This window comes from Micromys minutus, assembly GCF_963924665.1.
Source record: "Micromys minutus genome assembly, chromosome: 1".
NCBI lineage: Eukaryota > Metazoa > Chordata > Mammalia > Rodentia > Muridae > Micromys > Micromys minutus.
In genome coordinates, this window is record NC_137969.1 from 63,229,997 (window position 1) to 63,255,582 (window position 25,586).

The 25,586-nt window shown below is 49.5% G+C and overlaps 1 protein-coding gene across 9 annotated transcripts in view; it reads left to right on the forward strand.

Annotated features, from left to right (window-relative positions):
* Nucleotides 1–15,903, forward strand: part of PSEN2 (presenilin 2) — a 34,234-nt gene extending 18,331 nt beyond the window's left edge. For 8 of the 9 annotated variants that reach the window (XM_080926699.1, XM_080926697.1, XM_080926698.1 and 5 more), the window contains 10 exons: nucleotides 554–697; nucleotides 2,524–2,741; nucleotides 4,369–4,510; nucleotides 7,926–7,993; nucleotides 8,596–8,816; nucleotides 10,032–10,130; nucleotides 13,059–13,142; nucleotides 13,480–13,581; nucleotides 13,991–14,109; nucleotides 15,171–15,903. In XM_080926699.1, coding sequence (XP_080782825.1) covers nucleotides 557–697; nucleotides 2,524–2,741; nucleotides 4,369–4,510; nucleotides 7,926–7,993; nucleotides 8,596–8,816; nucleotides 10,032–10,130; nucleotides 13,059–13,142; nucleotides 13,480–13,581; nucleotides 13,991–14,109; nucleotides 15,171–15,326 — 1,350 coding nt within the window. In that variant the 5' untranslated portion in view covers nucleotides 554–556 and the 3' untranslated portion in view covers nucleotides 15,327–15,903. The remainder of the gene's footprint in view (nucleotides 1–553; nucleotides 698–2,523; nucleotides 2,742–4,368; nucleotides 4,511–7,925; nucleotides 7,994–8,595; nucleotides 8,817–10,031; nucleotides 10,131–13,058; nucleotides 13,143–13,479; nucleotides 13,582–13,990; nucleotides 14,110–15,170) is intronic. The other variant, XM_080926692.1, reaches the window with a different exon arrangement.
* The last annotated feature ends 9,683 nt before the right edge of the window (nucleotides 15,904–25,586 follow it).

The window sequence follows — 25,586 nt, forward strand, 5'->3', positions numbered from 1 at the left end:
TGTCCTTCCCCTCAGGTCACCAGCTAGATGAACACTTGTCACCAGCCTTCCTTGAGTTGACACTGGCCACCTTGGTGTGATCACTGTCTGACTTGGACAGTGTTCACTGTACCTCCACAGTCCTCTCTGCTTCTGAGGACAAGTTCCTTCATCCTCTGGTGACATGTCATTTGTCAGATTGGATGATGTTTTTGTTCTTATGGGACAAGAGGGTTTCTTATCTAAGGCTATAGCTTCAGAGCCAGGCACAGTAGAATTCCCACGGATGTTTATTGATTGAACAAACATGCTGACAGTTCAGAGTGACCCTGACCTTTCTAACTGGACATCTCGCTCCATGTGATAAGAGCTTCATTCGAGCCAGTCTCAAGCAAGGCTGCTGTGGCCTCTTGCTGGCTGCTGGAACTCCTGTTCTGAGCGGTTCTTTGCCATGCATGTAGGAAGCTTTTTTTATAAGCAAAACCTGTGCCTGGTGTTCAAGCCCCCATCCCATCCCCCGGCTCCCCCACCTCCTTTGCCTGTCAGGAACGGGGCCCCTGTGCTTCTTTTTCAGACCATGCTGACGTTCATGGCCTCTGACAGCGAGGAAGAGATGTGCGATGAACGGACGTCCTTGATGTCAGCGGAGAGCCCCACATCACGCTCCTGCCAGGAGGGCCGGCCAGGCCCAGAGGATGGAGAGAACACTGCCCAGTGGGTAGGTCCCCCAACAGTGGGTGGGTCCCCCCAGCACTTGTGGGCCTTAAAAACTAAGGTACCCATGGAGGTCAGAAAAGGGTGTCTTATCCTCTGGGGTAATGGGCACTTGTGAGCTTACTGACAGGGTGTTAGCAACTGAACTCAAGTCTTTCAGATGAGTGCAGTAGGCACTCTTAACACTCTCAACAGATGGCTATGTCAGCTTATGTCCAGCCTCTCCTATGTCTTACGGGTTGCTGAAGTTGAATCTGAGATGTCTCCCCAAGACCTTTGTGCTGAAGGTTTGGTCCTTAGTGTGCGGTGACCGGGAAGTTGTAGAACCTTTAAGGAATGGAGCCTTGTGGAGAGCAGCAAGTCACCAGAGGAGACAGAACTTACAGGGAGCCAGCCCCCTCCTCTTTTTTTTTTTTTTTTCTTTTTTTGTGTTGAGCAGCTTGCATCTCTCCATGTTTTCTGCCACAGTATAGTTACCACAAGCTCAAAGCAACAGGGCTAATCCATCCCAGACTGAGCCCTTTAGGACATTTCATCTATAAGTTGAATGATCTTGTTATGCATACATACAAACATACACACACATATGGGGGGATGATCTTGTTATGCATACATACAAACATACACACACATATGGGGGGGGGGAATGATCTTGTTATGCATACATACAAACATACACACGCATAATGGGGGGGGGAGCAAGAGAGTGAGCACTGACTAACCCGTGGATGTGGATGAAATCAGTCTTTCTTCCATTCAGGAAGAGCAAATAAAAATGACAACTGACCAGAGCCCTGTCACCAGGCCGTGATACGTCTGCACCTTCTATGTGTAAGGGCTTTGTAGTAGACCACACACCTACAGTGTGCAGTGGGCCGGCTGGCACATCTCCCTTTACCTTCCACCCGTCACCTGCCTTTTCCATACAGGCTGCTGTTTCCACATACTGTGATTCTGGGTGCTTGGGACAGACCAATGACAGAAACATTGAGATAACAAAAGGAAAGGCTACTGGCATGGGAGGCTTCAGGTAGGAGCCAGACAGGGTAACCACACACTGAGTTGGCCTGAGTCGGGCCTGACGTTCGTACTGGGAGACATAGCTGCACAGACGTACTGCTGTAGTCTTAGGTCAGGAGGTGGGTGGGGTCACTTAGTTAGCCTGGCCATCTCCCTCTCTGGCAAACTATGCTTGAGCTTACCTGGAACTGATTCCATTTAAGGTAAAACCTTTCCATGCCCCGAGGGCGTGTCTCCTCAACCTTGCCCCCTGAGCCCTTTCTCCTCCTTCTCTGCAGCATAGCCTCCCAGCCTCAGTGGGTTCACAGTTCAAGGTCGTGAACAGCCTGTTCTCAGGAGTTTCTTCTCTTACCTACTAGATTTTTTTTTCTCTTTGGTGTCAAGTGAGCAGTTAGGTCGGAGCTCCCCATAGAAAGCTGGCGCTGAAGCAGGCACAGGCTTTGATGCTCAAAGAAGTGCTGGGTCTTGTAGTTCGTCAAGCAAAATGTTTGCTCTCAGTTTCCCCATCTCCTAGCCTGTTTCCTCCTAGACCCCTAAGGCCATGTTAGTGGCCTTAGTTCCTTCCTGTCCTTGGGGAGTGCAAGGGTCTTTGATGTGCCCTTCTGTGGCTCTGCAGGCTAGCTCTAAACCTTCACCACTGTCCCAAGTTTTTATATAACTTAAGATCTAAATCAGAGCTCAAACTCTCGACTGCTCTGATGTCTAGAAAGCAGCATTTACCTTCCCGGGTCTACCCCGAAAGCCACTGCAGGATGTGTCAGCAGCTCACCGTGGGAACCTCTGTGGTCCTCATTGTGTGGTTTCCCACAGAGGAGCCAGGAGAGTGGCGAGGAAGACTGTGAGGAAGACCCAGACCGCTACGCCTGCAGCGGGGCTCCTGGACGACCGTCGGGCCTGGAGGAAGAGCTGACCCTCAAGTATGGGGCGAAGCATGTGATCATGCTGTTTGTACCCGTCACGCTGTGTATGATTGTGGTGGTGGCCACCATCAAGTCTGTGCGCTTCTACACGGAGAAGAACGGGCAGCTGTGAGTTGGGGGCCGGGTTGGCACCGGGAGGTTGGGGTGGTAGTCAGGTCTACTGTAGCTGCGCAGAGCAGTGGCCTATGCCCTGACACACTCGCTGCCTCCCGTCCTGCGACTTGTCCAGACGCATATCTGACCTGCTTCCATTTCTGCCTCCATTTCTATGTTTGTTTCATGGGTTTCATTACGGGGCCACCAGGAGAATTAGCGGGCTATCACACACGAAATATCACGTAGTACTCACCAGAGGCTAAGTGGGGTCTGACCAGAGGCCGGCTCTGGTACCGTAGCTCTGAGCTCCATGTATCAAGTCCCTGGTCCTGGCTGGCCTCATGGTGTCTAAACACTGAGTGACTTTAGCTGAGTCACGTCTCTGCTCCCTTAGGTATGAGATGACAGGGTTGGAGCCAGTGATGTCTTAGCACAGTTCCAGCAGGTGATGAGGACTCATTAGACCCTTTTATTATTTTAATAAATACACACGGAGAGCTGTGAGCTTCCCTAATTGCAGCACTCTCCCCACCCCCAACCCCCATGGGCTCCTTCCTCATTTCAGAGCACATTTGAATCCCTTTTCATTTTTTAGGAAAGTGGAAGTAGTAAGGTTCCCACTCCTAAGAAGCTTGTAGCCTATGGGAGACTCAGAAACAAGAGACGGAAGGCTTAAAGAGGCCAAGCATAGCTCTTGGCATTTGAGCTAGGAAGACCAAGGTGCTGGTGAATTGCTTCCAGAGTTGAGGCAGCACCTGCAGCTGCAGTTGAGGGGAGAAGAGGGTATGGGAGTCTTAGGATGCAAAACGTCAGTGGAATGTATTGTCGGGGTTCTCTAGAGGAATGGGAGCAATGAAGGTGTATTATGAAAAAGGATGTATTAGATTGGCTTATACAATAAACCTAGGTAGTCTGACAATGGCTATCTGCATGCTAAAGAGGCTGAGAACCCCATAGCTGTGGTCCATGAGCTTGGATATCTTAGCGGTTTCAGATTGTTCCTAAATGCCAGCAACATTCCCAGAGGCTGCTGGTCTTTATGCATAGTGGCTAGGGTTCTGCTTTTAGGTAGTGGCGCAACAGCAGGAGCAATAGAGTAGATGCACTCACTGGCAAGAAGTGAATTGCAGGCAGGCAAAGAGCATTGCTTTCCTCCAACCTCTTTCTACCTAGGCTGACAGTGGAAGGAACGGTCCACCCCAGGGTGGGTTAATCCTTCCTAGAAATGCCCTCACAGATCCACCCTAAGGCATGCTTAGTTGATTCCAGATCCACTCACACAAACAATCAAAATTAATCATCACATGGAGAAGCAGGCAGCCAGTCTCATCAGTAGGAGCTGGAGCTGAGGGCCTGGAGGTAGGAGAGTCAAGTGGAGGAGTGAGGGCTCAGTGAGGTACAGTCTGTCATTTCTGCTGTGATGGTTCCAGTTGCCACAGCACCGAAAGTCACTGACCAAGAGGCTGAAGCCACTCACACAGATAGTAATGGCCCCATCAGGGCCCAGCCAGTGTAAGGGTTCTAATGGAGCAGCGTGGAGTTTCTAGGAGCTCCACGGTCAGCCTGGTGGAGGGGGTGTCACTGAGCTGGGAGTGTCCTGGAGCAGCAGGTTCTGAGTCTCTTCTGATGACCTCTTCAGCATCTACACACCCTTCACTGAGGACACGCCCTCGGTGGGCCAGCGGCTCCTCAACTCTGTGCTGAACACCCTCATCATGATCAGTGTCATTGTGGTTATGACCATCTTCCTAGTGGTCCTATACAAGTACCGATGCTACAAGGTAAGGCCTTCGGCCCTCTCCCCCTCTCCCCCTCCTCCTTTCCCCCTTTCCCCCTCCCCCTCTCCTCCTCCTCTCCCCCTCCTCCCCTCCCCCTCTCCTCCTCCTCTCCCCCTCCTCCTTTCCCCCTTTCCCCCTTCCCCTCTCCTCCTCCTCTCCCCCTCTCCCCCTCCTCCTCTCCCCCTCTCCCCCTCCTCCTTTCCCCCTTTCCCCTTTCCCCTCTCCTCCTCCTCCTTTCCCCCTTTCCCCTTTCCCCTCTCCTCCTCCTCTCCCCCTCTCCCCCTCCTCCTCTCCCCCTCCTCCCCTCCCCCTCTCCTCCTCCTCTCCCCCTCCTCCTTTCCCCCTTTCCCCCTTCCCCTCTCCTCCTCCTCTCCCCCTCCTCCTCTCCTCCTCCTCTCCCCCTCTCCCCCTCCTCCTCTCCCCCTCCTCCTCTCCCCCTCTCCCCCTCCTCCTTTCCCCCTTTCCCCCTCCCCCTCTCCTCTCCCCCTCTTCCTCTCCCCCTCCTCCTCTCCCCCTCTCCCCCTCTCCTCCTCCTCCTTGCTTGCCCTCCTCCTCTACCCCTCCCCCTCCCCCCTGCCTGTCCTACCCCAACCCTGCTGAGATGTGGCTGGAGCCACTACCATATGTCAGTTTTCTAAAAACCTATCCAGGCACCTTCTCTCGGCAGAATAGGTTGCCCCTTCATGCTCTCCTCACTGTGGGCCATGACCTAAGGTTAACTTTTTTTTAACTTGTATGCACCCCACTGTCTTGTGTGTTCCTCATCACAGTGTTTCGGACACACTCTCCTGCTCTGAAGTACATGTTGTTTCTCCTGAAGTTCTGTTTTATTTCCCCTCATCCCAAGACGTTCTCTCTAGGCTTATTTTTAATCTTTCCTTCTCTCATTAGATAAGAATACGCATGCGCTGTGTTAAGGTCTTCTGGCCCTGGCAAGCCTGTGGGTTGGGTTCTTCTTTGGACCTTGAGCCTCCTCATGGAGTACTGAAAGAGTCACATTCGTGTGACTCCGGTTATAGGCAACATCATCCCCACTGGTGCTCCTCAAGCTCCCCAAATGGGGATTGAAGTTCTGACCTTGTTCGTGCTAGTCAAATGCTGTACCAGGACCCTCACCTCTCTACTGGAAGGGGGGCATGTGCCTGCCATGGTCAGGAGTCAGAGGCAATAAACACTTTTACCTTCTATGCCGTCTCTCCAGCCCACTTTCTTTCTTTCTTTCTTTCTTTCTTTCTTTCTTTCTTTCTTTCTTCCTTCCTTCCTTCCTTCCTTCCTTCCTTCCTTCCTTCCTTCCTTTCTTTCTTAAGATGTATTTAATGTATGTGAGTACGCTGTAGCTGTCTTCAGATACAACATCAGGTCCTATTACAGGTGGTTGTGAGCCACCATGTCGTTGCTCACAGGACCTCTGGAACTCAGGACCTCTGGAAGAGCAGTCATTGCTCTTAACTGCTGAGCCATCTCTCCAGCCCCAGCCCACTTTCTGTAATTTTCTATGATTAGAGGTCTTGCTAAGTTGACCGGGTAATCCTCCTGCCTCAGCTTCACCAGTTTGACAGACCTGTATTACTAGACCCAACTGTGCCATTGACTTTTAGACACTGGTTTTAGGCGGCAAGTTTAGGAAGTGGAGCTAGGTATTACCTAGCTCTGAAATGCTGCCACAGGCAAAGTGTGGTCCTTTGTGTTCTGGTAACTGTTCATGGAGCAGAAAGAGAAGAGGAGGCTGTTGTTCAGAGAGGGAGCTAACCATTGGCCTAGCTGGCTCAAATGGGGCTGAACCATGAAAAGGAGTAACAGGAAATGTTCCAGAACTGAAAGGTAACTAACTCATCAGTAACATCTAAACGAGGCAGGGTTCCCACATATACTTCAGATGGAGGAAGGGAAAGGGTGCCCAGAATCTGGGGGGAAGACTGCTTGTTTATACATATAGAGAACATGGCAGCAAACTAGAAACATGGGAAGTGACCCCGCTGTGGTCAGGATGTGTCATGTGGCCATTCCCACGGAAGTGGCTTGACCATCCATTCAGTCAGTGTCATTGGGAAGTTCCCAGATGACACTGTCCAGACAAGTCATCGTTGGGCTAAAGAGGGTGAGGAGGTTCTAGGCCACTCCTTTCCTTCCTTCTAAGGCCGGTGTGCAGCCCAGCTGTGGCCCTTCCTCCAGGTAGACTCTGCTGGAGACCCAGTGGGCTGAGCTGCTGACTGAGGATAGTGCTTAGTGAAGTGGGGGCTGGGAGGAAGGGTACCGTCTTACTCTTGATGGTTGGGTCTTGTCCTTGACCTCTTCATGCTCAGCTGGGGAAGGAGAGACAGCCCTCCTGAGGACCCGTCTGGAGTTCCTTAGTGGGAAGGGACTTCCCTTCTGTCAAGCCCCTCAGGAGACTTGTCGTGGCCACTTGGTCTAAACAGCTTAAAAACCCTGACACTTTGTGCAGTGTGACCTTCATTCCACCTCTTAACTATTGTCTGTTTCCAAGACGTCTTTCCATGGCAACTGTGCAGGCTCTCTTCAGAGATGGGGCAGAGTCTGCAAGTCTAGACTGCCAACCTGTTCACACACAGTGCAGAGGTGAGCTTCCACAGGCTGGGGGTTAGCAGACCCTCAGGACTCCCACCTCCTCCAGACACTTGAGGGTGACTAGGGAGAACTTGCCAAAGGGTCTGCCTTTGCTGTCTAACTGAGAAGGATGCCCAGGCTCCAGTCTACGGAGATACTGTACACACCTGATACCTAGACTTAGCAGTAGAATACATGCTTCTGGCAGCCATAACAATCCAAGTTTGGCTGCTCGGCATCCAAATTAATAGGAAAATCGCAAAAAAAAAAAAAAAAAAAAAAAGGGAGATTTATTCAGTGTGACCACATTGGAAAGTAGGACAAAGAGATCCAGCGACTCCCCCTAGATCTATGATACCCTCACCCCCAGATCCTAATGTGAGGGTAGGGTTTAAATAGAAGATAAGAGATAGTCATAACTAAGCGATGTTGGCCAAGACATGCATGATACTGCCCATCCCTGCCTGGCTTCCTTTCCTCCTGACGCACTGTCTCTGGAGACCAGTTTCTCTGCCTGGTACCAGGCTTTGGTGTTTTCTTTTTGGAAGCATGAAACTCCTAGGGAAATTCTAATTCCTTGGGATCCATCATTTGGGTTTTTGAGACAGAATTTCTCCCTGTGGCCCTGCTTGTTCTGGAACTCACTCCGTCGACTAGGCTGGCCTTGAACTCAGAGATCCACCTGTCTCTGCCTCCCAAGTGCTGGGACTGAAGGTGTGAGCCACTGCTGCCCCACGGGCTCCATCAGTTTCAATCTTTTGGCGGCCAAAGGACAGGGCAGATAGAAGTATCGGTCTCACTGGAGTGTCTTCACCCTGCTGGTGTGACAGTGGCCCTCTTGTTTATGTTCCAGTTCATCCACGGCTGGCTGATCATGTCCTCGCTGATGCTCCTCTTCTTGTTTACCTACATCTACCTCGGGTGAGTGCCGTCGGGTGAGTAGCCACTCCTGTGGCGCAGCTGGATGAGAAGAACCGGGGCAGGGAATGGTTCCTCAGGGTCCGCTGTTGAGCCCTGATTTCCAGGCTTCGACAGTGGAGTAGACTCTGTTCTCAGCCACAGGTTTCTTTCCCACTCCTGATTTAAAATGAGCAAGGGGAGCTGAGGCAGTGAAGCCTTCTCAGAACACACCGAGCAGGAGGAAACCCCTCAAAGTTACATTCTACCTGGAGGGTGGGGGAGTATGGATAAACAGGGGTACTTCCTAGTTTCTCTGCCCTCTTGCCCTTTGATTTTGGATATTAGCCTGAAGGCTCACTTTTCTAAGGACCCCCATCTTTGCACAGAGCTTTCCAAGTGGGTCCATCACAGGGTCATGTGACCCACAGCTATTGATATATTCCCCGGTTCAGAAAATACTGAGTGGTTAGTTGTGGGGACCATAGAAATGGAAGTTGAGAACATTATAAATTAGACCTAGATTGGGGCTTAATGGGCGAGGAGCAGAGGGTGCCAAACAACTTAGGGTGTAGCACCCCCCAAACCCCTAGTATCCTATAACCTGTTCCACTTCGGGCCTGCAGGGAAGTGCTCAAGACCTACAACGTGGCCATGGACTACCCCACACTCTTCCTGGCTGTCTGGAACTTTGGGGCGGTGGGCATGGTGTGCATCCACTGGAAGGGGCCTCTGGTGCTGCAGCAGGCTTACCTCATTGTGATCAGCGCACTCATGGCCTTGGTGTTCATCAAGTACCTGCCAGAGTGGTCTGCTTGGGTCATCCTGGGTGCCATTTCTGTGTACGGTATGTGGCTTGGCTCTGGTGGGAACTGGGGTGAGGCTCATTGATAGAGCTCTTGCATTGCTGTGACCAAAGCCATCGACAGAAGCAATATAAGGGGAGAAAGACTTATTTGGGCTCCCAGTGTCTGAGGGTGTCAGTCCATCCTAGGAGGGAAGGCAGGGGGATAGCTCGGTTAGGAGCAAGTGACTGGCTCCTTGCAATGAACAGGAGCTGGGGGCTGGGCCACCCCTAGTGATCTGCATTCCTTAGCTAGCCCCTACCTCCTAATGAATATGACCCCAAAGTCCCCTAAAATAGGGTCACCAGTTAGGGATTAAACATTCAAAACATGAGTGTCTTAGTTTGGGTTCTACTGCTGTGAGCAGACACCACTATCAAGGCAACTCTTACAAGGATAGCATTTAATTGGGGCTGGCTTACAGGTTCCGAGTTTCAGTTCCGTATCATCAAGGCAGCATCCAGGCAGGCATGGTGCAGGAGGAGCTGAGAGTTCTACATCTTCATCTGAAGGCTGCTAGCAGAATACTGGCTTCCAGGAAGTTGGGATGAGGGTCTTAAAGCCCTTGTCCACAGTGACACACCTACTCAAACAAAGCCACGCCCACTCCAAAGCCACACCTCCAAATAATGCCACTCCCTGGGCCAACCATACTCAAGCCATCACAGTGCACCTTTAGGGAACGTTTCACATTCACATTATAACAAGTGGGGCAGCAGGTAGGACATCCCCCTCCTGTCCTAAGAAGGCTTTCCCTGCAGTCTTCTTCTGTGATACTTGAAGCACAGACCCCAAGCGACTACTCTCATTGCCTGCAACTGCACATACACTCACGGAGCACGGTCTGCACACCGAGCCGCTGATTCCTCAGGATGGGCCTGCCTGCACTGTCTGTCGCCACCTTCATTGCTAGCTGCTGTTGAAGTAGCATTAGCACCAGGGCCAGGGCTGCAACTCTCATTTTAAGGATAAGAAATCCGAGGCTTCAGGAAGTAAGACTTCCAAGCTCGTCTTCCGGGTCTCGGCACCTCGCTCCTCCCACTCTACAGCTCCCAGCTTCGGCTCCAGCCGGTGCAAACTGGATTGGTGGACTTGGGACCAAGCAGCAAGGTGGCCTGGAGCTCACTTAGGTTCCTGGCGATGGAAGGGTGGTTACCCCATGCTGCTTGAGAATACAGGACCCCTTTCATATAACAAGGTTGTCTCTGTTTTCCTAGATCTTGTGGCTGTGCTGTGCCCCAAGGGGCCACTGAGGATGCTGGTGGAAACCGCCCAGGAGAGAAATGAGCCCATATTTCCTGCCCTCATATATTCATGTGAGTGGTCCCATGCTTCTGCCAGGCAGTGGGGGTCAGCAGGGCACCTTTTGTGGAGGCATGGAAGTTGGCCGTGGTTTTGAGATTTGACAGGTTATATATTCTATCTCAACCAAAGACTAGGGTCAACTCATAATGCTGAGGGTCGCCACCTGCAGGAGGGTTCCCTGCCCCTTGAGACCACGGTGGGCTGGATCTTGCTCAGGAAGGTTGGGAAACCAGGGTTGAAGGTGGAATACTAGAAGGGGGTGGACAGTCCTTTGGTCATATTCTGTTCACCATTTGGCAGCCTGCACTGGCTGTGACCGCATCCCATGAACGTGCCACCTTCTGAGGCTTGTAGTCACCACTCAGCCCTGCAGGCTTTGGAGGGCAGGAACCCCCACTTCTCTCTAAGGTCCATGGACAGTGGCTTGGAAGTGGAAGTTAGTCATCTCTAAAGAGAAGGCACAGGGATTGCCCTTGACCTTGGGGCCTTGTCAGAGGAAGATGGGTTTACACATGTATTTAACAGTTGTCCCAAGTTACTGGTAGGCCCTGTGTGTGGCATACAGATCTCACAGGAGGCAAGGTTATCTGAGTTCACCATTGGAGTTCACTCCCTGGGGTAGCAGTGGCCACAATCTAAAAGCCCATGATTCTGGGGTTCTGGTGCCCCAGGTACCCCGGAAGCCGTCTGCAGAACTGGGCAGTTGCAGTGAATGAGGAATCAAGCTTAGAACGGAGAATTGTCAGCAGCATGCTTGAATGTACATCCCAGAAATGTCCCAAGAGTGAGGGACAGGTGGCTCTGGTCAGTCTGAGTACCCAAGGCTGGGCGTTTCTTCATGTGCAAAGGAAGTTTGTATCCATGGAGAATTCATTTTTGGGTGGAGGTAAACTAAGAAATGTAAGCAGGTACATTACTGGAGGTAGCAGCGCTCTGTTGAAGACCACATTTTGGTCATCCATTGACATTTGTAGCTTTGAACCCCTATGAATGAAACTAATATAGACCCAGTGCACAAATGCTTGTTTGAATCCTGTCTGCTTTGATCTTCTTGGGCCCCCAGGGAACAATAGAACCTACTCGGTCACATGGGACTTGCCAAACTGTTTCTCTCCCTAGCTTAGACTCTCTTCAGAGTTTATTACTCCATGTTTGCAGTCCCCACACAATCCAAAGCCTCCCCACCAGCCCTAGCCCCTTCTCTGCCAAAGGCAATGGGCCTTCCTTATTGCTCAAATACAAAGTACTGTCGTTAACCTTGACCCTGTCTTACAACTCCAGCAAGTCTTGCTTGCGAAATGCACCAGAATTCACTTCACCTCAGCCCCCACTGGTCCCCTTCATGGGTGGTTTCCCAACCTCCAAACTGGCTCTGGATTGTGCGACTGTCCAAATCTTTCAGGGGCTTACCTTTCCTTCAGGAAGATAGGCCAATGTGTCACGCTGTGCTCTGCAGGGCTCATTAGTTCCAGATCTCCTCTCTTGTACAACAGAATATTATTTTCCTTTACAAAAAAAAAAAAAAAAAAAAAAGGAAGAGAAAATCTGACCCGCATGGTATGGACAGGTCTTGAGGACCCTGGGATAAGTGAGTTAGTGGCAAAAAGACAGACCTGGTATGACCACAGGAGGTATCGGGAGGAGGCAAAGTCACAGGCATAAAACAGACGGAGTAGGGAGGGGCTGTTTAGTGAGCATGAGTTTCAGTCTTGTAAGATAAGAGCTGGTTTGTTTCACAGACCTGCATGCACAGGGTGCTGCTGAACACCAGGCATTGCATTTAAAAATGTTTATTTCAGGTGTGCATACACGTCTGTATGAGCATATGAACACACACCCGGTGTACACGGAAGGCAGAAGGGAGACATGGGCTCCCTTAGACCATGTATCAGGGGCATTTACAGGGCCACTAGCTTGTTAAAAGTAGCTGGAGTGTAATCCCTGCTACTCATGATTGAGCAGCAAGTGCTCTCAACCACTGAACCAGCTCTTCAGCCACAGGACTGATTTTATTGTTTTAAAAAGATTTTACCTTTATGTATGTAGGCTTGGATAGCTGCCATATGCATGCAGTACCCGTGGAGGCCACAAGAGGACAGTATATTTCCGTGGAATTGAAGTTAACAGACACTTGTGAGCTGCCATGTGGGTGCTGGGGAGTGAATCCAGAACCTCTTCAAGTGTTTTTAACCTCTGAGCCCTCACTTCCATTTTCGTGTTGCATTTCCTTTGAAAGACAATCTAGGTTTAGCTACTATGACATGAATCATGAAAGACGGGCTTTTGGGTCTCTTCTGGTTTCTGACAGTCTTGATTGAGGGAAGGCAGCTGGAGTTGTAACCAAAAGGCAGCATTTTAAGTTCAGAAAAATCTCACGAGAGTTTGCCAAGCAGCAGCAGCAGTAGCAGTGTGATCCGGCTCTAAAGGAAGGGGAGGAGGGGTGGAGTCGTTTGTCTCCCAGGACATGGAGTCAGCAATGTAGTTCTAGGCAACATAGATTATTTCTTACTCAGAGAGAGAGGGTGACATTCCTGGACAGCAATGTAGACTGAAACCACTGTTGAAATGGCGCCACGAGACACCGCCTAGTCCACTGACATTCTGAGCTATTTCATCATGTTAACAATCTCCACGCCTCCCTTTTTGTTTATAAACTGAAACCTAACAAATAAAAGACAGTTTTTTTTTAAGGACACAGTTCACGGAGCTGTTCACTAATCATTGTCATTATTGTCAGTGTTGCTGTAGAGCATTGCAGAAGGACAAAGGTGAGAAGCCAGTGTCCCTGAACTCCACACCCCTGCCCCCCAGCCTCTGTCAGCCAAGGATGAGAACAGCCCTTCAGGCTAGAGGGGGCTGTGAAGGCTCCCCTTCCGCCAGGTCGGGGGCAGCTACTCAGTACTGCCTGAGGCACGTGTGTCCCTTTGCTCTTTCCGTAGCTGCCATGGTGTGGACAGTGGGCATGGCGAAGCTGGACCCCTCCTCCCAGGGAGCTCTGCAGCTCCCCTATGACCCAGAGATGGGTGAGTATAGGATTCACAGCCATGTCTTGGGAGCGCCTTGTCTGCACCCTGCCTGGCTGCTCCCTCTGTGAATCAAGGTTCAGAATGGCAGAGTCATGTTGCCCAATGGCCTGACTCTGACACTGGTCTCAGGAAGTGAGTGGGGGTTGAATTGTCACTTCCGTGCCTCAGTTTCCCATCTCAGTTTTGCGGGATGTTGTTGGTGGTGTGGTGCTGGGGAGCCTTGACATGGGAAGGTCCTGGTGAATCTTCTGGATTTTTGTACCTTCTGACCAGCCTTTGTCTCTTCCTGTCACTCTTCATGGTACATGATGCCGGTGGTCCTCTGTTCCTGAAGAAGAAGACTCCTATGACAGTTTTGGGGAGCCCTCATACCCTGAAGCCTTCGAAGCCCCCCTGCCTGGCTACCCAGGGGAAGAGCTGGAAGAGGAGGAAGAAAGTAAGGTGCCCAGGTTTACGAGGCAGCAGGGCAGGGCCTCCACGGGTCTTCTGTTGCTGGGTGACCTGTGTTCTGGAGGGTGGTGGCATTAAGCTTATTTTTAAAATACCTTTACTCAGAGTCCATGCTAAACCACACAGCTGCCTGCAGCCCCAGTAGCCAGCTGTTGTCCCTTTCTCTCCTAACCAAGTGGCCCACCAAAATACCAGGCTTGCTCAGTCCTTGTTCCCATCCCCACACCCCCCAGTCTTTCCCAGTCTTGTCCCCAGTCTGCAACACTTCTGCTGAGGGATCGTGACCCTCTTGCTGGGTCACTTGGCTGATGTCCCTTCACTTATTTATTTATTTATTTATTTATTTGCCTGCTTTCTGCTGAGGTTTCCTATCGGTTGGATTTTTCTCCACACAGGGGGTGTGAAGCTTGGCCTGGGAGACTTCATCTTCTATAGCGTCCTGGTAGGCAAGGCGGCGGCCACCGGCAATGGAGACTGGAACACTACGCTGGCCTGCTTCATCGCCATCCTCATTGTGAGTGGGCTGTGTGTGTGGCGGAGGGAGGCACACCTACTGGGGTCCTCACAGGGCATTCATAGTTGCTGCCATTCCTCTCAGGACAAAGGCAGCGAAGGGAGGGGTGTCCGACCCAGAGATTGGTCACCAAGGTATGCTCCCTCCTAAGAGAGCACAGGGGTGGGCCGGGAGGCTTGGATCTCAGTGACCATATACATTTTATGGTAGGACCTGGACAAAGGCTTTAAGGCCTTGTCCCATGGTTTCTTGGATTGTGGTTTGTCTGAGATTTGTGGGCGGTGAAATAGCCGAAGGGAGCAGGGACGAGTGGCAAGGTCCCCTCATTCCATAGTTGCATATTCTCTGTGCCACCAGGACCTCAGTCCCAGCAGCGGTGTAGTCCAGAGGCTCTGATGGCTGGTTCTCAGGCTGGGGGACAGACCCTGCAGTGTCACCTTAGAGGATGCTTCCTTTTAGATGTCAGAGTCCCTGAGAAGGCTATAGCACCTGTGATGCCCTTAGGTGGGAGCCTAGTGCTTTGTCCAGTGTTCAGATACATGTTTCTGTCCACACGTGTGTCAGGGATGGGATAACACACCCAGGGTTCCTCCCTTCCATACTGTCTGGCTTGGGACCTGTTGTCTCAAGGGCAGGGCAGGCACTTTGGTGATTTGTCCTCACCCTGGACACCAAGGGTGGAGGTAGGAACGGCCACCACCATGCTTGCTCCAAAGGGACGGATGAATTACCCAACACTTGTGGTTTCCTTGGTGACGAGAACCTCAGAGGATTTCATTTTAGCTCATCTGTGTCTCTTGTAAACGCAACAAAGCAAGACAAAAAAACCCAAAACAATAACAACAAAAAACCAACTCCAGTTTCTGGAGAGGCCCCTACCACCTGTTCCACCATTGTCCCTACACGGGGAAGCCGCATGGCCTGTCCAGGGCTCTGTCCACCCGCAGCCAACATAAAGGTGTCCCGACTGAGGGGCTATTGCCTATCTGTAAGAGACGTGCATGTCTGGGGCAGTTTGGGCTAGTCTCAGGACTGAGTTTCCTCACCTTGATGTCCCGCAGGGCTTGTGTCTCACCCTCCTGCTGCTTGCGGTGTTCAAGAAGGCCCTGCCCGCCCTCCCCATCTCCATCACCTTTGGGCTCATCTTTTACTTCTCCACAGACAACCTGGTGCGTCCTTTCATGGACACGTTGGCCTCGCATCAGCTCTACATCTGACAGGAGATGGCTCAGAGAGCTGTAGGAAGCTTCACCGGATGCAGGTGTATAGTTTTACACTCTAGTGCCATATATTTTTTAAAGAACTTTTCTTTCCTTACAAAAGAAAAAGAAAAAAAAAAAAAAAAGAAAGAAAAAGAAAAAAAAGTGTTGTGTTTACTCTGTGATGAGGAAGCAGAAGCCGCCCTTCCTTGCTAGCTGTCCTGTCACCAGACCGTGGCCTGCTGGGGCACCTGCGGCGCCCGTGGGATGCTCAGCAAGCAAGCGCATCTTCAGGGATGAGGTCATGTGTGTGGATCAGGTTGGGGAGGACGCAGGCCCTATCCTGGTCTGTAATCCTCCAGGGCTGAGCAGAAGGAACATGTGCATCGGTGGGGACCAGAGGCACGGTCAGGAAGGATGCTAAGCACCATCACCCTGACCAGAGGAGAAAAGCCAGTTTGTCGTCTTGAATGTCCCCAGTGCTTTGTTTTGTGATGTCTGTTACTTTAGTTCCTTAGAAGCTGAGTCCTGTTCTTATTTCCGCAGTGACCGCTGGGAAGTGGCTTAATGACAGTACCAATAAATAGATGTCCCTGATGAGAATCGGGTGTTTGGTCCCTTTGTCCTCCACTGTGTACTGGGGAAGGGGGGGTTGGGGGGTGAGGGGGTGGGTTGGGGGTTAGGAGTGGGGTGGAGGGTAGGGGTGGGGTGGAGGGATTGGGGTGAGGGTGGAGGGATGGGGGGTGAGGGTGGAGGGATGGGGGTAAGGGTGGAGGGATGGGGGTGAGGGTGGATGATGGTTAACCCATCATGACTGCCTGCCTCTCTGAACTCAGTTCTTTAGAAAGTTTCGTAGCAGGGCCTTGGGAGGTATTGGGACAAAAGCCTTTGTAGGTTGTATGTGGTGTCAGAAACACTGCAAGGAAGTTGCTAAAAAGCTTTGCTTTGACAGACGTCTGTCCTCAGTAGAAGCCAGCAAGCCAACGGGCCAGAGGACCACCTGGATTCAGAGTTGCTTCCAGTTCCTGCCAGGTGGTGAAAGGCAGGCTAGCTTTGCCTCCTTCCCTCTGCTTCAGCTTGGCACAGGTTGCTGAGTCTCAGAAGTACCTCTGGGTGGAGACAGGGGGCCCACAGAAGCTGCTGTCCTCCTGGGGGTGCAGAGAAAACCCGGGAGTGTGCGCTAAGCCCCCCCCCCCCCCCCAGGATCGGGAGCTCCCAGGATGCAGGAATATTCCCTCGTGGTGAAAGCTCCCAGCGGCTGGAGGAGAAACAGAAAAGCCCATTACAACAGTCAATTGTGGAAATGTTTATCTTCCACGGAGTAGTTCTAGGGTGAGAAGTCTCAGGAGAAGGTTGGAAAATGTTTTGATCTTAGCAGCTTGAGATGTTTATGAAAGGGCTAGCAGGGAACAGAGGCAGCATTCAGAGGCACATGATGTAAACAAGCTGAGGGGGGGGCGGGGGGCCGGGGGCGGGGACAAGGTGATCCGTGGTTGGTCTCTAAAGGACCCATAGTTCCTTGGCTAAGACAGTGTTGAGATCGGGAGAACGTGCCTCTGAGGGAAGTAAAGAGTCATGGGAGAGAAAGGAAAGATTCTAGAGCAGATTCAACCTGAAATCCTCACAGCAGAAGGACCCAGCACACGAGTGGAAAAGACAAAATAAAAACAAAAACAACCCAAACAAACAAACAAACCAAAGCTCCAGGAGCTCAAGATCGATCCAAACACCCCAGATAGGACAGTGAACAGATCTGCAAACCCTATTCCCCGCCCCCACGGAGCCCGTCAGCTAATAGCTTTCCTATTTGTCTCAGAATAAGTGATTAAAAATATATATCAATCCTATTGCCTCTGTACCCATTCTCAAGCCAATCTGCTCCTTTAAAAAACAAAAACTCATTGACAATTTCATGCATAATATTCTTTGGTTATATTCTCCCCCTCCTTCCCCTCCCACAAGGACCCTTCTCACCAAGTTTTCTTTTACTCTCACCAAGTTTTCTTGCTCTTTGTGGCCCATTACATCCAGGGCTACCTGCACATGTGTGGGCAAGGGGCTGTTTACCTGAGCAAGGACGGGTCACTGGGAGCCACAGACTCCTCCCCAGCAACTGTGAGCGCCTGTAACTCCTCAGAAAAGGATGCACCACTGCAGAGCCCTCCCCCATCCAGGATGGACCGTTCATGGGTGTGAAGTCACTTTGTACTCCAGCCAGTTCTACTTTAGTTTTTTTTAAAATATTTTTTATGAGTACACTGTAGCTGTCAGACACACCAGAAGAGGGCACCAGATCCCACTCCAGATGGTTGTGAGCCACCATGTGGTTGTATTGAACACAGGGCCTCTGGAAAAGCAGTCAGTGTTCTTAACCACTGAGCTGTCTCTCCAGCCCTACTTTAGATGTTGGCATGTTTGTTGTTGTTGTTGTTGGGTTTTGTTTTGCTTTATAGAAGTATCATTCTATAGGGTGTGTGTGTGTGTGTGTGTGTGTGTGTGTGTACCATGGCACAAACCTGTAATGACAGTTCTATAATTTTGGTTTCTTTTAAAAATAGAGAAACACTGTAAGTGCAAGATTTCATTTTAATCCCAGGGGTGGGGGGTGGGGCTGCTTCGGACTGTCCACAGCAGCTGACTCTCTGTTGCCTCCTGATCTAGCAGAGGCAGCTGCCGATAGGTTCTACAGTTGTGTGAAATTTAGAATTCTGGGAACTTTCCAGAGGGTGTATTAACGCTAAGGCCCAGAAAGACAGGGTTGGTCATTCAGGGGAATTGAATATGGTTTGTTAGTAATGGTGCTCAAAGAAGAAACAAAAGGAAAGAAAGTACATTCAGGTATCTCTATCTCTTTCTCCCCTCTATCCTTCCTTCTCTCCTATCTAGTGATGGGGGTAACATGGGGGGAGGGGTTAGAGGGTAGATAAAGGGTAGGAAAAAGAAGTATCGAAGACCAGCTACAGACATCTGGAAGTTGGAGACAGCATGCAGGAATTCCTTCTTCTATTCCATCAGCCCCAGGGACTGAACTCAGACCATTAGGATTTGTGGCAACCTTTACTGACTGAGTCACCCCACCTGTCTCTACCTGTATTTTCTCGTCCATCTTGAAGGCTGTCTGTGAATGTGGTGCAAACATCCTACCCTCCCCGAGGGGGCTTTGCTGCACCAAATCAGTTTGAGAATGTGTGTTGCTTAATGCAGCTTGTGCCTCGGAATCTTAGGGAATCTTTGTACACCGTCAAGGTTTTCCTAAGAGCGTATGTTTTTATTTTGGCGATAAGATTTTTAATTCTTCTGAGATTTTTGCGATCGTGTTTAGGAGGGAGGTAACTGGAGGCTTTCTGGAGTATTGCAGAACTCTCCTAACATATACCAAGTTCCATAAGCAGGTAATGGGCTGGATTCTCTGCTGTGTTCCATAACATTGGCACATCGGCTCTCCCAGAACAGGTGAATGGAGCCACGGGGTAGTGGGGAGAGAAGATCTGGCTCCTGAGAGTGCCTGGTGCTAGGAACTTGAGGCAGAAGGGCAGTCTAGAACTGTACCCAGTCTCCCAAAGAGATGCAAAACCTCTCAGTTGCATGGCGGGAAGGTGTGGTCATAGTCACATATCCACCACGTGAGACGGGGACCTGGAGACCCACACAATGATCACATGACCGGAGGCTCAATGATCACAAGACCGGAGGCTCAATGATCACATGACCGGAAGCTCAGTCCTCTCTTCTGTGTCTCCACTCCCCATCATGGGTGAGAGGATGTCTGGGTACCGCAAGCTCACCCCTCCTCATCTGTCAGCACAGCCACCCTTTCCTCTCTGCTTTCTAAACATCTTGGTTCCCTTACAAAAGAAAGGGCCTTTTCCAGACTGGTGCTTACTGTCACAGGCACCCAGGTGACATCCTTTCCTGCCTGGACACTGTCCTTACAGATAAGACTCAAACCCCTACAAATTCATTTCCATTTCTATTTAGAAGTCACCCCTCCCTGACATTTTGGTCTCTTTCATCTGACCATCCATATCAAATGTTTTCATCCAAACATTACCCAGCATCATGATTTGCAGTCAAAAATTGTGGTCCTGATGTCTCGTGAGACCTGCAGCCCTTATACTGTGATCAGTATCAAGAGAAAACTTCCTAAGAAACTGGGGTAGTCATCATAGTCATAACTAAATAAATAAAATAAAAAGTCGAAAAAAAAAAAAAAAGAAGTCACCCCTCCCTACTCTTGTACATTTTCTACTTTTACCCTAAATGTGGTTTTGGAGGGTTCTGGTTTTTATTTCTCTTCTCCATTGACTCTGTCACCCGTGTGGTCCTATCCAGTCACATGGCTTTGCCTATTCTTGCCTCTGCCAATCCCTATTCTTCCTCACCCACAGAACCCTCCTGTGCCAGAGGACTGGGTTCAGTTCCCTCACCGTGAAGCTCTAACCGTCAAGGGCTAAGCTGATTCCGGATTTAAAAGGGAGGGCACACTCAGTGGCGACCTGATTTATGCCTTCTTCTTTTCCTCTTGGTGAGGTACAAATGTGGCGTGACATATCACAGCCTCTCTGTGAAGGTAAGTGCCACCAGCCAAGTGTACGTAGCAGGGAAGGAAATTACAAGGTGGCTGGGATGTGGTGACCCCCTTGAGCATCTGTCTCTGTTTCCTACAACCTTGTTGCATTATTTAAAAAAAAAAAAAAAAAAAAAAAAACAGACAGAACAAACAAAATCCTCATCTAACTAAAACCATTGGGACTGGAGTTAGAGCTGTTTCCCCCATAAGAGCAGCCCCATTTCCGAGCGCTCTTCACAGCAGGCAGGAGCTCGGTACATCCACTCCTAGTTCGGTCGGCTCTGGAGGCACCTGTCAGCTTAAGCAAGTTCCCTGTGTTGTTTCACATTTTCATCAACTCAAAATGTATCTTCCCAGAGACAGGAAAGAGCAGAAAAGTGTTCACAGAGCATTCACCTCTTCTTTCCGGTCCCTAAAACCACAGGAAAACAGGGGAACGTGGTACCACAGAGGCCATTTCAATTTTTACCATCGATTTAGCTATGGGCAGATAGATGTCTATTGTATCTCTCTGGGCCTCCATTTCTAATGTTTATAAAGTGAAGGGTTTAAGACATGTTACAGATCCCCAAACCACAGGGTGCAAGGGCACGGCTACTCCAAAGGCTGAGGTAGGAAGATCTTAAGTTTAAGACCAGTACGGGCAACTTAGTCAGAAGCCCTGGCTTCAGGCTGCAGGACTACTTAAAAAGAAAAGAAAAGTCAGGGCTGTGGGTAGCACATGCCTTCTAATCCCAGCACTTGGGAAACAGAGGCAGGCAGATCTCTGTAAGTTCAAGGCCAGCTTGGTCTACTGAGCAAGTTCCACGGCTGCCAGGTCTACACAGAGAAAACCTGTCTCAAAAGAAATAAAGAAATAAAAAAAACAAAACAAAAGGGGGGGTGTGTGTTAAGAGGTATACAGGTAAGTCAAATGGTATTTCAGAGAGTTTCAAAGCTGTGGCAGAACTACACAAACTATCTCCAAATAGCAGCAGCGAGTCTGCTCTCTGGAGGAAGACATGGGGCAGGCATACTGCACGTAGCCGGGAATGGGGACAGCCCCAGACACTTGGCTGGACTCCTCCTGCTACTCAGTCCTGGCTATTGGATGGCACCATTCCAGGCCCACATGGGTCGAGGGCACTGCCCAGGCTAGTACTGCTGAGGGACTCCAGGAGCAGTGGGCACAGACAGAACCTGGGCAGATCAGAGGGGGTCAGAGTCCTTCAACCACACAGGAACTGCCTATATACCCAGTGTTCCAGGCCCCGTGGAGACACAGCCTGGGGTTTTGATGCTCTGAAAGACCATTCCCAGATGCACAAGATACACAAAGGAAAGCTGCTTGGAGCGTGTGTGCTAGGCTCAGGTTGGAGTACGTGAGGGGACCTCAGCCAGCAACCACAGGCTGATTTAACACCGGGTCTTCATGAGGGGGACCGAGGAACAGCAGGGGGCTGCAGCTACCTAGAAAGGAGGGGAAAAGAGATTGACGCTCACTGTCTTCTGAAGAGGAAACTTCCCACCTTGTCATGAAGCAGAAAGAAAGGCTTCCCCCAGATGCTGAGAAAAAGCAGGCATCATGCTCTTGGATCTCCTGGCCTCAAGATCTATGGGCCAGACAGACTTCTCATCTTCATACAATGCCAAGTCTCGGGTATTCTGTTACAGCAATTGAAAACCGATCAAACCACTCTTTTTGGTCAATGAAAACAGTTGTTAGAAACTCCCAGGCAAATTCCCTTTCTTTGAATCTCATTGGTCAAACCAACCACTGCTAATGGACTTGAATTTTCATGGCTGGCCTAACGCCAACTAATGGGGAGGAGTGGGTATGAGCTTATAAACAAGAGTTCAGTTATCATGGAAGAAATGGTAGAAAGGAGGTAACTATCTGTTTGCTCCAAAAACTTTCTTCATTTTTCTGTAACCTAAGTTCCATGTTGTTTATTGAGGAAAAATACTCTCAGTGGAAACTCAGTTTTGTGGATTGTTCTTTTCTTTGTCCCCATGGCCCAAGTAACAACACTGGGGGATGGGATCTAATAAGTAATGTGGGATTCATATATTTCTACTTTGTGTATGTTTATGTGTGATGTGTGTGTATGTATATGGGGTGGTATGTCTGTGTGCATGTGTGTGTGTGTGGTAGGTGTATGTGGTATGTTATGTGTGGTGGTTGTATGGTATGTATTCATGTGCGTATTGTGTTGTGTTTGTATGGTATGTGTGCTTATGTGCTAGGTGTATGTGTGTATGTGGTATGTTGTGTATGTGGTGGTGGTATGGTATGTATTCATGTGTGTTGTGTTGCATTTGTATGGTATGTGTGACATGGTGTGTGTGGTAGTATATGTGGTATGTGTGTATGGTGTATGTACATGTTCATATGTGGTGGTGTGTGTGTATGTGGTGTGTGTGGTATGTGTGTGGTGTATATGTATCTGTGTGATATGTGTGTGGTGTATATGTGTATGAGGTGGTATGTATGTATGCATATGTGTGTGTGGTAGGTGTATGTGTGTGTATGTGGTGTGTTGTATGTGGTGGTGGTGGTATGGTATGTATGCGTGTGTGTTGTGCTTGTATGATGTATGTGTAGTTTATATATGGTGTGTGTGTATGTGGTATGTGTGTATAGTGTATGTATGTGTTTGTATGTGGTAGTGTGTGGTATGTGTGGTGTATGTGTATGGTGTGTATGTATTTGTGTGGTGTGGTATGTATGTATGTGTGTGGTATGGTATGTGTTTGTGTGTGGTATGGTATATGTTTGTGTGTATTTTTGTATGTGTGTGTATGTTTGTGTATTGTGATGGTGATATGTGTGTATGTGTGTGTGTGTGTGGTGTGGTGTGTGTGTGGTGTTTGAAACACACATAATGGGTCATCTTCACCTGTTTTAGGTGTACAGTTCAGTAGAGCTGGTCACATTTGTGGTGTTGTGAAACAGAACTCTAAAACTTTCCCATCTTGCAAAACGGAACCTCTGCACTCATTAAACACCCCCAACCCCTGTCTGCTGCCCCAGCTCCTGGGCTCCCAGATAACCTGTTAACTGTTTGACTTCTCTAGATCCTTCCTATGAGCTGACTCATGCAGTGTGGGTTGCTTTGTGTTTGCTTATTTCAATTAGCACAATGTCCTCAGGGTTCGATTTGTGTTGCAGAAAGAACTTTCTACCCTTTGTAAAAGGCTGAATAATGCCCCACTGTGTGCGTGTGCTTGAACATGGTTTTCATTTAGCCCCCTAGTGGTGGACATTTGGGCTGCATCTACCCCTTAGGTGTTGTGACTCCTGTTTTGTTTTATATTTTTTCTGTTCTTTACTGTATGGGGGAGACTGTGCATTCCACAGTGCATGTGCGGCAATCATAGGACAACCATGGAAGTCAGCTCTTCTCTTCCACCATGTGTGTCCCAACCGACTCCTTAGTCCACTGAGCCATATGGCCAGCGTGTATTGAACACAGGTGCACTTGTATCTGTTTGAAGCCCCCACCAATAGGATTGCTGCTCATACAATATTCCAGCTTCTGACTCTTCGAGGGGCTGTTTCTCTTTCTGCCTGACTCCCTTTATGGCCTCCCCTGCATTTCTGAGGTTTCTGATTTCTCTGCATCTTAGCCAACACTTGTTAACTGGTTTGGTTAACAGTGGCCATCCTGATGAATATGAGATATCTTGTGGTCACTTTGTTTTGGATTTGAACATCTTTTTACATGCTGTTAGGTTGCTTCTTTAGAGAAACATCTACTCAAGTCCTTTTACCCATTTCTCCCCAATAGATAACAATGCTTTTCATCTAGGGCTTGCAGGTCTGAATGGTCATACTCTAATCACCTGGATGTTTTGATGACGTTGAGAACTCAACGTTGGGCATATTGTAGCACTGTAGCACTGAAGAGTTCGGTGTCACATAGTTCAGGGGACAGAGGCACACATGCAAAGACCTCGGGAACGCTTCAGCACAGAACGACACTGTTCCGTGGGCCCCAAGGTGATAGAGCCATGTAAGAGGGGAGAGGACCAGAGATCCCGGCCTCCATCTTGGAGGAAGGAAGTATTCTAGAGGAGGGAGTTACAGACTGCAGTACAGTGGGTACCACATGGACCAGCTGCCTTCAGATTGCCCCTACCCGAGAGGTCTTCAATGTAGACCTGAGGAGGGAACTAGTGAATGGGGGATAAGAGACACAAAGGAGGAAAGCAAGTCTAAAGTTAATATGCGCCCAAACCACGTATTTCTTTTAAAGAAAAATTGAGAGAATTACATGGTTGGGGCTGGGGGACTACCCAGGTACAACAGAATGTTCTGCCAAGCAGGATCTGTTGCCTGGGTGACCGTTCTACTTGGATAGCTACCTGACCTCAGTGAGATCACTTGATTTCTAGGGAAAGGCCTCTATCATGAGAAACAGACACCTAGGCCTAGATCTATGCAAAATGGTGTTACTCATGCTAAGGGAATTTCTTAATTCTGTCAGCTCCCAACATCAGATGGCAATAAAGTGGAGCTTTTCAGAATGGCATATGACCAGCAAGCTGGCAGCTAAGGTGGTGTCAGTGACCTTTGGGTCAGCCAGAGATTTCAGAGTAAAGTTTTGTACACAGTGATCAGGGATAAAGGCAGCTCAGCCTAGGCTACTTCTTTCTTCCCCTTACTATTGAGAAAAGCATGACATGGTCACTTCTCAAGTAGCCACCCTGATGAAAAAAGTGCCAGATCAAACATGTCTAGGCTGTGAGACTGTACAATTGGTCCAGTTAACTTCCAGAGATTCCTGTCATTGGTTTACTTTCTCCAGAACAGCTTTGCTGAGGATCCCTGGAAGATGTCAGAAAGAGGAGGGAAAGTGTCGCAGACCTAGTTCTGGGCAGCTCAGAATCCTGACATCTTTAGTACAGCTTTCCTTCTTGTCAAGAAAGTTCTGGTGTGTGTCACTGAAAACTTTCTGGGGAAAAATGGAGGAGCAGATTATACTGCCTCAAGCACAGCTTGCGATAAAAGAAAGCTCACGAAGGATGACAAAAACGATAAATGATGGCCCAGTGGTCAAGGATGCTTGCCAAGGACCAGAGCTCGGTTCCTAGCACCCACAGCCACAGCCACACACACACACACACACACACACACACACACACACCCTGAAAGACCAAGCAGGGTGTCTTTTGCTGATCTCATCCCTACAAACAGTGGCTTCAGAGCAAAATGCAAAGTGAATGCAGAGTCACAAGCTTTGGAAAGCTGGTTTACTTAGCACTGGAAAGCTGTGTGTGTGTGTGTGTGTGTGTGTGTGTGTGTGTATGTGTGTGTGTGTGTAGTTCTTCAAACTGATGTTTCAATGCAGCGGCAGGTCACTGGAACACCCTGTTACACCATTTTTTGCTGTGCCTTCTTCCCTGGGCTCCTTTTTTTAAAAAAAATAGTTTTAAAATTAAATTTATTTATGAGTGCACTGTAGCTGTCTTCAGACACACCAGAAGAGGACATCAGATCCCATTACAGATGGTTGTGAGTCACCACGTGGTTGCTGGGAATTGAACTCTGGACCTCTGGAAGAGCAGTCAGTGCTCTTAACTGCTAAGCCATCTCTCTAGCCCACTGGGGTTCTTTTTGACCCAACTAGTTTGTTGAAGAGTTATAGAAGTTTTTTATGTGTGTGAGATATTAATCCCTTTAGACACGTGGGTTGCAAATATTTTCTCCCATTGCATAGCCTGAC